The 14,875-nt window shown below is 42.0% G+C and overlaps 1 protein-coding gene across 1 annotated transcript in view; it reads right to left on the bottom strand.

Moving 5' to 3' along the window:
• Positions 1-14,875, bottom strand: part of LOC114646921 (inositol polyphosphate-5-phosphatase A) — a 494,778-nt gene that overhangs the window by 45,257 nt on the left and 434,646 nt on the right. The window contains exon 11 of the mRNA XM_028795326.2: positions 7,831-7,905. Coding sequence (XP_028651159.1) covers positions 7,831-7,905 — 75 coding nt within the window. The remainder of the gene's footprint in view (positions 1-7,830; positions 7,906-14,875) is intronic.

The raw sequence follows: 14,875 nt of genomic DNA, 5'->3' as shown, positions 1-14,875 counted from the left end.
ATATAATGAAATCTGAATGATCTCATTATACACTAATTTTCCATGTTTTACAAAAGGTTGCTGTTCATGTAAAGAAAAAACAGGTGAAAATTACATTTATCCTCAAAAAAAACACTAAAGTTTAAAGTGTAAAGTTTTTATTTTGCCAGTCACACTTCTTTAAATTCTTAAGAGACAAACTGTTATGTTTTGAGCTTTTTTTTATTTTTCAAGTTGGAAGTAACTTTCACATATTTTTCCATTTTTGCTGATGCATGCTGATGTAGCCCTGTGCTAAGTCACTTTTTATTTAGATGCCTGGCATGTTGTAGCTTAAATCAATGACAGCTGAACTATTAAAAGAGTCTAGTACCATTTTATTTGATTACTGTTATGTCCTAAAAGCTTGCTAGGAAGATGAATAAAGATCATCGATGACAGAAAAGTTCATCACCTACTGTATAAGTCTCCTTCTGTATAAATTCTTTAGTTGCTGAAGGGATGCCACACAGATAAAAGTAAGAATACAAAGCTCCTGAAAAATCAATTCCACAGCAGACGTCTGTGCTTAAACTACATTGCACATGCTGCTTAGAAGGCTTGCAAAGATTCCCAAATGCTACTGCCAAGCAGCTAAGGAAAATTTAATCTTCCCAAATACTCATCAGGGCACTCCATCCTGGCAGGCTGACAGCTCCACTTATAATTAATTATACAATTTCGATGGGAATATCGACTAAACAAAGCTATAAATCATAAGAAAAGTCAATAGGCATGGACACATTCAATCATGTCCCAACCAATGATTACTCCTCTCAAAATACAATAATTATTTTTGAGAGCCGACTCGAATTAAATTTCTGTCAGGCTGGTACAAGCCTAGTAGTTGATGAAGGATGCAAGGGATTTTTTTTTTTTTTTTTGGAATTTGGCGTGGAGGACATTTATCCTTTTCGAAAGGTAGTTTGTTTTATAAGGATCACAGCACTGTGTGTTTAACTAGACCATGACGATTAGATTATCTCTGAAGGCTCATTATATCATTTATCTGTATGCGGGCAGTCGATCTGGAAAACAACCTTGTGTCTGGATGAAACTGACATAGATTTTTAATTTAACAATCTGGAGCTAAGCAAAAAATGAAGCTAAAAGTCAACAGTTTGAATGACTATTGGCAGATCAAACAAATTTGTCTGCCAGTGAAATTTTACAGAATTATTAACAGAAATGATCTTGTTCCACATAATAATATGAAAACAATAATTAACAATATACAGGGGCATCATTTGTTTTGTATTTAAGGAGGCTTCTGTCACTAGGAATGTGGTTAATCAAAAGCAGTAATATGGTAATCTTTTAACATTGGTGAACAACATTCACAAAATAATATTCAATGAAAACATAAATTTAACATGAAACTTGTCATTAATAATAACCATGATAAAAAGAAGCCTTAAATAAACATGCTCTTTAGTAAAGCAAATATGTACATAAATTAACAAGCATTTTTATACACACCTTTTCATGTCAGAAGGGAAGGCTACAGTATATATGCTATGCAATAGGTAGCATTGGGCAGAGGGGCAATTGGGCAAAAATACAACAGGTGGAAGACCAAAACCCATGCCCATATAGGTAACTGGAAGGCCTGCCCAAGTGCCAGTGCAGGTAAGCAGTTGTCTGGGAGTAGTGTAGTCTATATACTATATTAAAATGCTACTCAAAAATTAATTACTTTGAGGAAGCTGAAGAGAGAGAGACTAGCAAAAAATTAGTAGTCCTGAGTGGTGCCAGCAAGGTGCAGTGGTGGGCCGTCAGGTCCTGCAAGGCCTTCTCTGCTGGCCTAAAAAAATATCTGAATCACAAACTGATGTTAATTATATTTTGTCCATGAATACTTATTAAATAATTCCAAATAGTCTGTCCGCTTCCTTTCATAGCTTTTCCGATTGTTGTGCTGCTTCCAGACATGTATTTTCGTATTAAAGCATTTAACCAATCACATTTCAGCCATCATTTGTTGCCAGGCAGGGTCAAAGTCAATGAAGTCTGCCTGGAGGCCTTCACAATCCGCTCTGCAGGCCCTCTAACACAAAATAAATGTCGATTAAACTGTTGCTTCAACCAATCAGATTTTGAGTTGGTGTTACTAGGGCCCTCTAGCAGGCGTACGGCAACGTCACCATATTCAGACCCGTTGAATGGATAGGATGGTGTAAGTATGCCATGGATGATTTTGCAGGAAAATCTCCCACTGATCTCCTTGACTTCCTTCATCAGAAAAATCTGAATGAGAGCATGGGGCAGCTGTACACATTGGTATGTTTGGCGGTGACCATTCCCGTGTCCACTTCTTCTGTCGAGTGGACATTTTCGGCCCTAAAGCGAATTAAAACTTACTGTATGCCAGAAATATGACAGGGCAGGTTCGACTTTCAGCATTAGCTTCGATGGCGATAGAAAGGGACTTCATGATGGAACTGAAGCGCACGGATAATCTGTACGACAGAGTAATTGAACTGTTTTTGAGGAAAGAGAGGAGGATGGATTTTGTTTACAAATAATCCGAATTTTTGGTAAGTAAAATGTTGCGATTTTCCTAAATAATATTGCAAGTTTATGAGTTATTATTGATGTTTTTTATGTGTGTCGCGGCTGTAGCTGCAGTAGAAAGGAACTTGTTCACCCCTGGTTTGTATATTCAATAAAGGCATTTATTGGGGCTACAGGAGTTATCTATTTGCGATGCAATGGCTCTTTATACTGTATTTCTGCATATTAAGATGGTTTTTATAACCATAAATTAGTTTTTGAGGGGCGGGTTGATTCAGACGGAGCACTACTGAAGGCCTAGGTGTGAAATGCACGGTCCGCCACTGGCAAGGTGTTATTGCTGAGAAAATATGGGGCCCTGGTGCATTATTATAGTTAACACGGATCCTTGTATAGTTGCTGCCATTAAGGCAGTGTGTCTCTTTAAATCTAAATGAGAGAGGAGAGTTGCAGGGATACTTGGGGCCACCCCAGGGAGCACTGAGGAAATTAACTTATAATGGTCAACTGGAGCGTATGGCCAAATTGGAGGGAAACAGATGAAGACAGAGAGAGTGAGAGAGCAGGAAAGGTCTTGGTGCTTATGGCACTGTGTTGTTTGTGGTGGGGGCAAGCCATCCAAACCCCACCTTATAGAACTAGTTTGGCTTCTTATTCCGCACACTTTTGTGTAATAGCCATTTGTCAAAAATACAGCTGTTTAACTTAGGAACATTTCAAAGAGATTTACCTTTCTCACCAATAGCATAAAAATATTAGAATGTGATTTTTAACAATGTGGGAGTAAATATAGTAAAAGTTTTACCTTTGAACAGCAAAGGTAGAAAATATTTTAGTAGAATATATTTTACATAATCCCATACAAAAATATTAATTTTAATACCAAACAGATGTCTTAGTTGGTAGGGACAAAAATCAACAGAACTTGGAAGAACACTTACTACTGGTCTGCGTTGCACAAACTTGAAAATATAAATCTATAGCCGCAAGTACTGGAAAGGAAAATTTAAAATGCTATACTCCATGGTGCTACACTCAAGTTCTTTATTTCCTTTTTTTCAGCTGTGCTCACTACTACCAAATAGCATTGATTATATACTTTTTAGCAGAGAAGGGGTGTCTGAGTATTTTCTGATTAAAAAACAGAAGTGTAAATGTGTAATTATACACGAAAACACTTTGTTGCAGGTGGATGGGGCAGGAGGACAGGAATAGGGTTTACGCCCGCCTCAGACCACCCGGAAGTGCTGGGGGGAAGAGGAGCAGGGACACTCAGAGTGCTTTCGGGTACGCAGCCGGCACTTCTGCCACATTGGGGAGTGCCGGTGGGAGATTGCCGGGAAGCACCTGGAGCACATCCAGGTTTGTATAAAAGGGGCGACCTGAAGAGAAGTGAAGGCATTGTGTGTATTGGCCAGGACTTTGGAGTATTGGGGTTTGTGAGTACATACTGTAAATATGGAAGACCTCAATAAACATGTGTGGGGTGATTACAACATGTCTGCCTGCCTGTGTCCGGGTCATGTTCCACAATGGCGCCCAACGTGGGGCCCTCTGTTTGTTCCAAGACAGGGACCCCGAAACAAAAATTTTGTGAATGGCCCGGAGCAGCAGGCACCCCTGCACATGTTCCGAGGGTGCGGGTGCGGAGTGCTCATGGCCCCGAGAAGAAGACAGAACCCACAGACCGCCACCCAACCGCGGTCGGATTCTTACTTGGTGTGGAAAAGCAGCGACGGGTGTTCCAGGAGTGCAGCAGGCTCCTGTGAGTGTGCTGCTGCTGAAGGCGTCTGGGAGGGCGTGGCATCTAGGAAGGCCATGCCGGGCCAGGCGCCTTGGACAGAAGGGATCCGGGAGGTGAGTTCCCTGCTCGCCGGCAGCTAGCCCTGGGGGGCTGAGCTTGCTTTGTCTTTTGCAGGCAGGGGCTGCCCGGGTCTACGCCGATGGCAGATGCACGCCGATCCGCAGTGCTTTGTGGACGCAGCAGCGGCGGAGAGAGCTGCCATGGAGGAGACGCTGCCACTCAGAAACCGGGCCCATCGTCGCACCAGGAGGAGGAGAGCCAAAATGGCCGCGGACCAAAAGTCCCTCCCTGAGACAGGCACGGTGTGTCTTGTGTGCCCGCCAATGACTATATAGTGGCGGGACCAAGGAATGTCCGTCTCGTGCCAGGGAGAGACCCGATTGGGCTGGAGAAGCCCCACAGGAAGCAGTCGGCGAACATGACTGACAGCCAGGTGAGTCAATCACCGACTGGCTTTTTGTGCTTGTCTATGGCCTTGCGCAAGCTGGAGGAGTGCCTTCAGTCCGCAGGGCCTGTTCCACAGGTGCTGCGTGCAATCCGGGTGGAGTTGCTGGAACTGGAGAGGAAGGCGGTCGCATCGGTGGAGCTGATGCGAGCTGCGACAAGACGGCGCAATGCTGGATTCTTCAACCTGAGAGGGATGGTGGGGACGGTGAGTACAGCTGACCCCGTAAAACAAAAAGGAGAGCCCACCGAATAGGCCCATGATTTGAATGATCGGAACCGAGTAGGGGGTTCTCCGACAGTGGATGCGACGGTGAGTGCTGTGCGCAAGGTGAGGGGAGAAAGAACTAGAGGGCTGGCAGGACGGGGGCTGATGAGTGCCCTGGGTCCTAGCGCCCTATGCCCCGAACCCGCGGGGGTCTCACGTCACTCTGTAGGGACGCAAACCGGACAGGGTCTGTGCCTTTCCCATAGGCAGACCCAAACTGTTATAGCGTCCCAGAGAAAAGGGAGGAATCGAGGGGAGAATGCCGGTTCCTCCGATAAGGGAGGACGTGAGGCAGGTTGCTCATGTCCAGAGAATGGCTGTCCTCTGTGGAGGCAGAGGGAAACCCCAGAGTCAGCGGGGGCGTCGGACAGAGGAGAAGACCTGTCTCATCTCAGCAAACGGGCACGGAACCCGTGGAGGGTGTGCCAAAAAGGCAAGTTCCGGGGTGCTAGTCCGATGGGGGAGCGCTGCCAGTGCGTGGCATGGAGGGACGCCAACTGGTGGTGTCCAGGCAGCATCTCTGCCCCTCTTTCTGTTTTGCTTACAGGACTGGACCCTGGACGAGCAGTAGGACCCGCTTCATTGGGGACCGGCCCTTGCGGGATGGGCCACTTCATTGGACAGAACTTCGCTGGCAATGGGGCACTGTCGCAGCTGGTGGAGGCTATGGAGGTGTGGGGAACTCCAACCAAAGGGGCACGAAGACCCCGGAGAGGGTGCCGAAGGAATAGGTCCCAGGGTGCCAGATCGGACCCTGGAGCCTCAGGAGTAGGACCCACTTCGGGAATGAGCTGCCCTCGCGGGACGAGTAGCTCAGCCCGATGGGTCTTCGCTGGCGGTGGGGCAGTGTTGCAGGTGGCTGTGGGGGGCGACCCAGCCGGGACGCCAAGGAGGACCGGAAGAGGGCTTACACCCACCTCAGACCACGTGGGGGCGACCACCCTAGATGCTATGGGGACCACGGGTACAGAGCTTTGAAGCTCAACCCTGTAGGGGCCCGTGGTACCCGTGGGTACGCAGCCGGCACTTCCACCACACTGGGGAGTGCCAGTGGGAGGTTGCCGGGAAGCACTTCCACAGGAGCACATCCGGGTGTGTATAAAAAGGGCCGCTTCCCTTCATATAGAGACTTGAATTGGGAGGAAGATGGATGAGGTCTGGGAGGAGGCGGCCTGAAGAGAAGTGAAGGCATTGTGTGTGTTGGCCAGGACTTTGGGGTATTGGGGTTTGTGAGTACATATTGTAAATATGGAAGACCTCAATAAACGTGTGTGGGGTGATTATAATGTGTCTGCCTGTCTGTGTCCGGATCATGTTCCACAACATATACATTGTTAAACTGTTGATAAATATCATCAAGTACACAAAATGAAAAAGGAATAATGCTGTGGCTAGTGCATAATTTCTGCTTTTTCATTTCAGGGTGGCAGTAAACAGTTGCAAATTCTGTCAACACTCTGCAAGGCAGGAACCAACCACGGACAGGATGCCAGTCCACCATACGATTTACTTGCACACACATACAGTACCCATATTAACACACAGTCATTCCAGGCTTATGAAAAGTCTAACCACCTGAAGAACAAAGAAACAAGCAAGTGTAGTCTGCCAAGCCAAGGGCTACCAAACCTAGCTCCATTGATTCTGTGATGGCTGCAGTGCTCCCAACTGCTCTTACATGCTGCCCAGCTAATATTGTGCATAGCAAAATATCAAGCAATACTCTATTAATTCAATTTTATTCTGTTTATTTCCTCATTCTCTGGTCACTTTTATGGAAGTTCTGCCTACTGCTGCTCAGTCCCCTCAATAAAGATTCTAGTATTGCAAAAGGGAGAAGAGGCAATCTAATGTTGCTTACTAAGTGGAGTAGAACTGTTATATAGTATTACAGTCACATCACTGAAGACCTTTAAAACACCAGCCATAATGGGAGATTTCAATGATACTTAGGATAAAGAATATATAGCAAGTTTAAAAATTACTCTTAAATCACAGCATAAACGTCTTTTCAGGTTCTGTGGCAAATATGGCACTCAGAAAGGCTATATTATCTTTAATTGTATGGGCATCATGAATTAACACATTTATATTCTATAATGTCTGAGATATAATAACTTTCAGCACAACTTTTAAATATACTATATGCGATTTTGGATGTACTTGTGAGATTTTATTATTGTCAATGAAACACCCCATCAATATAAAGATTTTTCAAAAACATTCATTGTATTCATCCTACATTAAAATTTTGATTGTTTAGAAATGCAAATTTTCTTCAGTGTGTACGTGCATTATTGGTTATCATGTAACTTTTTTGTATATTATATTTAATTAAATTTTATTAACATATGTTGCTTCTAGTTTTCTCGTTACAAAACTGATAACATGTCTTAAAATTAAAGCACAAAATCTTATTGAAGGTCACAGGGTGTACAAGTTAGGAACTAACACTGGGGAGGCTTCACTCCAGTGCAAGATGCACACAAATTCACACAGTGCCGGTTTTTAATCTATCATTCACTTAACCCAGATGTCTTAAATCATTACTTAGAGTTGGCTGCTTCATGGGCCTTTATTCAAAAGAACTTGATACGTCTTTCAACATTAAATTATTCCTTTAACCTACTCTTTAAGTACTGTTCACATATCAATACCTAAAAACACACAAATTAAATAAACTAAATAACTTGAAATAGGTATTTTATTGTTAAGTAAGTTAAAACAAACTAAAGAATGAAAACCTTGTACTTTATGAAACAAAGCAGTAAAAGGCAAATACCTGGGTGCCGTTGTTTTCCCGGAAAACATCTTGGTTACTGTAATCAAACAGCTTCTTCTCTAGCTGAAGCACTACCTAAGAAATGGAAAAAGATTGATCACATATTGTATAAGAAATAATTAAATTTATGCATAAAAATCCCCTTTTGTTCTAGATTGTTTTCTGTTGTATCAGTGCCCTCCATTTACAGTAAGCAAACTTTGGATTTAATATTAAAAATCTCTGGCATCACATCCAAGGCTGGGTCCTGCCTTATGCTCATTGCTGCAAAGACACCAACTGAGAATCTGGTTCCAGCAGGTTCTATGTTAAATGAATGAATAGATGGACATTAAAATTATCTCTAGTGTAACAAACATTTTTACTCTTTAGATTTTTGAAAACTTTAGGAGTGAACAATGTTCTTTTTTCTTCAAATTTTAATTTGAGATCAAGTAAGTCCAATGGCAAGTGCGACAGCACGATCTCCTTTGTGAAGCTGTGCACCTTGCCATACATTTTTATACTGTAAAAATACTTTAGCTGGCAAATTTAAGTCCATTTTTGTATTAAATTGTAACTATTAAAATACCTTTTAAAATTAAGGGTTCAGTCATAAAGTTGGTGAATGTAAATATTTTTTAACTCCTGATCCCAATTTATTCCTTTTAGATATAAAACAGCATTATCTTGTCCGAACTTTATCTTTTGTTCTAAGTAGTACAGCTATAAGAAGGCAGCAGTCCTCATTTTGTTTTTTGTTAGAAATAAGCAGAACTTTAAAAAGGTTTTCTTTCTTTACTTCATAGAAAAATACTTCCCTCAAAAAAAACTTATTTTCTGCAAGTGCCACTATCCCAAAGGACATACAGTATGTATAGTAGGGGACTTTATATCTAACATGCGCAGTGTATGGACATTGAGAATTATCCATGATGGATTAATACTTAACAATCAGGCACAACATTAAAATCAGTGACAGATGAAGTGAATAACATTGACTATCTCTCGACCCAGTGGCATCTGGCAAAGAGTGGGATATATTAGGAAGCAAGTCAACAGTCAGTTCTTGAGGGTGATGTGTTGGAAACAGGAAAAATAGGCAAGCATAAGGATCTGAGTGACTCTGACATGGGCTAAATTGTGATGGCTAGATGACTGGATCAGAGCATATCCAAAATGGCTGGTATGCAGTGGTTAGTACAAACCAAAAAAATGGTCCAAGGAAGGACAACCAGGGAACCAGTGACAGGATCGTGTACACCAAAGGCTCACTGGTACACATTGGGAGGGAAAGCTAGCCAGTCTGCTCTGACCCACAGAAGAACTACTGTACCACAGATAGCTGAAAAATGTAATGCTGGCCACAAAAGAAAGGTGTCAGAACATACAGTGCACCACAGACTGGTCAGAGTGTCCCATGCTGACCCCTGTCAATTGCCAAAAGAGCCTACAATGGGCACATGAATGTCAGAACTGTACCAAGGAGAAATGGAAGAAGGTAACCTGGACTGATGAATCATGTTTTGTTTTAGAACATGAGGATGGTCGGGGCTATGTGCATTGTTTATCTGGAGAAGAAATGATAGCAGGATACACTATGGGAAGAAGGCAAGCCAGCCTCGATTTAACATTTAACCTCTACTATCCCTACTGGCATTTGGAAATCAGTGGGCCTAAACCACATTAACCTAACAAAACTGTCCATGAGAAAAAATGCAGTCTGTATGGTAAAAGAAGAGCTACTTTTGCTTGAATAGTTAGTACAAAAACTGAGCATGGCTCAGTCAATATTTTGTAAGATCCTAGAAATTTAAGAAGTGCTGTTCTTAGTCAACAAGCAATAAAGGGAAAGGTAAAGGAAAATAGCTGGAGCCAAAGATTAGAAATATTAGATTTTGTGATTAGATTATAGAAACCTGCATTACTGGTTCATGTTTACTCTTCAGACTTGGATTAATTGTACTTTATCATAAATTTTATCTTGCTACTTGGAATAGCAATTGTGTTTGCTTTGAAAAGTATTAGGTCATACGCTCTGTAAAAGCTACTATGTATATTAAAGACTGATTGATTGACTTATCTATTTTTGTAACAGATTTTTATGAGCAATTTATACAGACCTTGTCAGAACCACAAGAAACAGTTACATCTATTCTTTTAGGTTAAAAAATAAAAGAGCTATGCTTCTAACAGATTCTAGAACACAGTGTTAGAGAGATGATAAAGTTAAAAGAAAAATAAAAGATGAATGTATGGAAAAAAGAACAATTATGGAGGCAGTAACACGGATTAGACATGAATGGTTAATTCTGGAATTAGTTCACCGGTTCACTCATCATTGCTGATGATATAATTAAAGGCTTACAGCAGTAAAGATACCTTACACACGCGTACAGTCATGGCCGAAATTATCAGCACCCCTGGAATTTTCCTTGAAAATGCACCATTTCTCCCAGAAAATTGTTGCAATTACAAATGTTTTGGTATACACATGTTTATTTCCTTTATGTGCATTAGAACAACACAAAAAACAGAGAAAAAAAGCCAAATCTGACATCATTTCACACAAAACTCAAAAACCGGGCTGGACAAAATTATTGGCACCCTCAACTTAATATTTGGTTACACACCCTTTGGAAAAAATAACTGAAATCAAGTGCTTCCGAAAACCATCAGCAAGCTCGTTACATCTCTCAACTGGAATTTCCGACCACTCTTGTTTTGTAAACTGCTCAAGGTTTCTCAGATTTGAAGGGCGCCTTCTCCCAACAGCAATTTTGAGATCGGATTTAGATCCGGACTCATTGCTGGCCACATCAGAACTCTCCAGCGCTTTGTCTTCAACCATTTCTGAGTGCTTTTAGAGGTATGTTTGGGGTCATTGTCCTGCTGGAACACCCATGACCTCTGACGCAGACCCAGCTTTCTGACACTGGGCCCCAATATCTTTTGGTAGTCTTCAGATTTCATGATGCCTTGCACACAGTCAAGGCATCCAGTGCCAGAGGCAGCAAAACATCCCCAAAACATCTTAGAACCTCCACCATGTTTGACTGTAAGTACTATTTTCTTTTCTTCGTAGGCCTCATTCCGTTTTCTGTAAACAGAATGATGAGCTTTACCAAAAAGCTCTACCTTGGTCTCATCTGTCCACAAGACGTTCGCCCAGAAGGATTCTGGCTTCCTCAAGTACATTTTGGCAAACTCCACTCTGGCTTTTTTATGTTTCTGTGTCAGCAGTGGGGTCCTCCTGGCTCTCCTGCCATAGCGTTTCATTTCGTTCAGATGTCGACAGATAGTTCGAGCTGACACTGTTGCACCCTGAGTCTGCGGAACAGCTTGAATATGTTTTGAAGTTGACTGGAGTTGTTTATCCACCATTCGGACTATCCTTCGTTGCAGCCTTTTATTAATTTTTCTCTTCCGTCCACGTCCAGGGAGATTAGCTACAGTGCCATGTGTTGTGAACTTCTTGATTATGTTACACACAGTGGACAAAGGAACATGAAGATCTCTGGAAATGGACTTGTAGCCTTGAGATTGTTGATATTTTTCCACAATTTTGTTCTCAAGTCCTCAGACAATTCTCTGCTCTTCTTTCTGTTCTCCATGCTTAGTGTGGCACACTCAGACACACAACAGAAACGTTGAGTCAACTTTCCTCCATTTTAACTGGCTTCAGGTGTGATTGCTATATTGCCAGCACCTGTTTCTTGCCACAGGTGAGTTCAAACGAGCATCACATGCTTGAAATAAAACGATTTACCCACAATTTTGAAAGGGTGTCAATAATTTTACCTTGCCCATTTTTGGAGTTCTGTGTGACATGATGTCAGATTTGGCTTTTTTTCTCTGTTTTTTGCACATAAAGGAAATAAACATGTGTATACAAAAACATTTGTAATTGCAATAATTTTCGGGGAGAAATGGTGCATTTTCTGGGAAAATTCCAGGGGTGCCAATAATTTCGTCTATGACTGTATATACTGTATGTTTATATATATATATATATATATATATATATATATATATATATATATATAGATATAGATGTATATACACACACATATATATATATATATACTGTATACATACCTACATATATATACATATATATATATATATATATATACATACCTACACATACCTACATATATATATATATATATATATATATATATATATATACACACCTACATATATATACATATACAGTATATATATATATATACACCTACATATATACATATATATATACATACCTACATATATATACTGTGAAGACTGGCCCGGACACAGACAGGCAGACACGCTCATGTCACCCAACACACGTTTATTATACATATTTCAAGTGCTCACAAACCCCAATCTTCCTCAAAGTCCAGGCCAACCACTCTGCCTCTTCGGACCGCCTCATTCTGTCTTTCTTGAACCTTGTCCTGCTTCCACCCGACTCCAGCCTCGAATGAAGGGAGGCGGCCCCTATTAACCGTACCCGGATGTGTTCCAGGTGTACACTGGCAATCCTGCGGACACGCCCCAGTGTGGCGGAAATGCCAGCTGTTCTCCCGGAAGCACTCCGGGTATTCCCTCTCTTCTTCCCCCCAGCACTTCCTGGTGTGGCGGAAGTACTGGGGTCCAGGGTCCTTCAGGCAGGGGGACGCCCCCTGGCAGTGATCATGGGCCCCTACAGGGTTGGGCTTCCAAGCCCTGTACCTGTGGCCCCCAATACAACCAGGACGGATGCCCCCTCACGGTCTGGAGGAGGAATGAGCCCTCCTCCAGTCTTCCTGGGCGTCCCAGCCGGGCATGAGCCCCGTCCGGGTGCCACAGTGCCCCATCGCCAGCGAAGACACATCGGTCTGAGCGACACAACCCGTGAGGGCGGTTCAACCCCCGAAGTGGGTCCTACTGTTTGTCCAGGGTCCAATCCAGCACCCTGGAACTCGTTTTTTTGGCACCCCCTCCGAGGTCTTCGCGCCCCTTTGTGCTGCGCTGCTCGCGCCTTCGCAGCCTCCGCCGGTCGAGGGGCTGCCCCATCGCCAGTGAAGAGTCCTCCAGCGCAGTGGTCCGTCCCGGGAGGGCAGTTCCCCAACGAAGCAGACCCTACTGCGCATCCGTTTCTAAGTTTTTTTTATTTTTAATAAATTTGCAAAAACCTCAAGTAAACTTTTTTCTCGTTGTCATTATGGGGTGTTGTGTGTAGAATTCTGAGGAAAAAAATGAATTTAATCCACTTTGGAATAAGGCTGTAATGTTACAAAATGTGGAAAAAGTGATGCGCTGTGAATACTTTCCGGATGCACTGTACATATATACATATACATACTGTACACATATATACATATATATACATACATATATATATATATACATATACATACATAAATACATATATATATAAAAGCACCAACAAGGGGTGAAACCTGTCTGGATTTAGGATTTTGTAATAATCAAGATAGAATTGATGGTGTAGAGGTGATTGAACCACTAGGGTCAAGTGACCATAATGTAATACAATTCTCAGTATTTTGTAAGAGTACAGATGCAAAGACTAAAATTGTTAAGTTGAACTTTGGTAGGGCTAATTTTGAAGAGATGTGACAATGTCTAAGTAGGATACACTGGGATAAGCTTTTAAGTGTGGAGACAGTCGAGGAGCAGTTTAACAGGTTTAAAAATGTTTTACATGTAATGCAGGACAGATACATACCTAAATTTGGAATTAATAGGAAACAAAAAAAAAACTCCATGATGGATTAATAAAGACTTAAAAAAGAAGTTGCAAAGGAAAAAACTGCTTTATAAGGCATATAAGACTAATGACTGCAAAGTGAATCGTAGCACGTATGAGAACATGAGGGCAACCATTAAGTAGGATATCAGGGAGGCTAAAAGACAGTTGGAGAGGAATATTGCAGATAAGGAGAAAGACAACCCTAAGAGATTCTTTCAGTATTTTAGTAGTAAAAGAACATCAGAAATAGTAAAGGGGAATTAAAAGATATAGACAGTGAAATAGCAGATGCCCTAAACTTAGATTTTTCTGAGGTGTTTACAAGTGAGCAAGTGGATAACCTCCCAGAGGTAACAGGGACTATGAAGGAGGTACTGAGGGGTTTGGAAATTGTGGAGGGAGAAGTGCTGCTCAGATTAAATAAGCTGAAATCAAACAAATCACCAGGACCAGATAATATTTATCCTCGAGTTCTTAAGGAGGCTAGTGAGTACATATATAAACCCTTGACACATATTTTTAGGAAGTCACTGCGCACTGGAGAGATTCCGAAGGACTGGAAAATGGCAAATATCATCCAATTATATAAAAAGGGTGACAGGGCAGATCCAAGCAACTATAGGCCAGTAAGCTTAACATGCATCACAGGAAAATTAATGGAAGAAATTATTAAGGATAAGATTGAGCAACACCTGGCAAGGACAGGAGTTATTCTGAACAGTCAGAATGTGTTACCACGACAATGGCTAAATGCAAAGACCAGTCCAACCTGTATTCATGGGGAGACACGGTGGTATCGTACACTTCCTGCATTATCAGCTATGACAACACTGCAAGGACTATGCAAGTTGTGGTACTCATAAACCCACCTTTTTTCACAATACTAGTGTGAAACTGGTCTGAAAACAAAAGCGGTAGCACACAAATTATTCCACTTCTTTCAAACATGAACAATGGAATAATGATTCCCTTAAGTTTGCCAAAAATGCAGTTGTCACAATAAACAGCCAACACATATTACACCCCATGTCAACAGGGCCACACTTTGTTACCATTAATGATTTATTATACCAGGTGGCTGAGCATGAGGGTGAGGTAAGGTCACTGTTACTACTGCCACAAACTTACTGGCGGCAAGTATGTGAACTACCACATACACACATCCTGGGTGCCTAATTAGGAGCCGACAAATCTCTGGACAGAATAAAACTCTGATTGTATTGGCCAGGAATTCATGAGGAGGCCTGACGCTTCTGCGCTTCCTATCTGGAGTGTTAGTTGCATCACATTCCTAGAAGGGACCATGCTTGACTGATTCCTCTTCCC

Source organism: Erpetoichthys calabaricus, chromosome 2, assembly GCF_900747795.2.
Source record: "Erpetoichthys calabaricus chromosome 2, fErpCal1.3, whole genome shotgun sequence".
NCBI classification, from domain to species: Eukaryota; Metazoa; Chordata; class Cladistia; order Polypteriformes; family Polypteridae; genus Erpetoichthys; species Erpetoichthys calabaricus.
The sequence above is the reverse complement of the archived record's forward strand: the minus strand, read 5'-3'. Positions and strand labels throughout refer to the sequence as shown.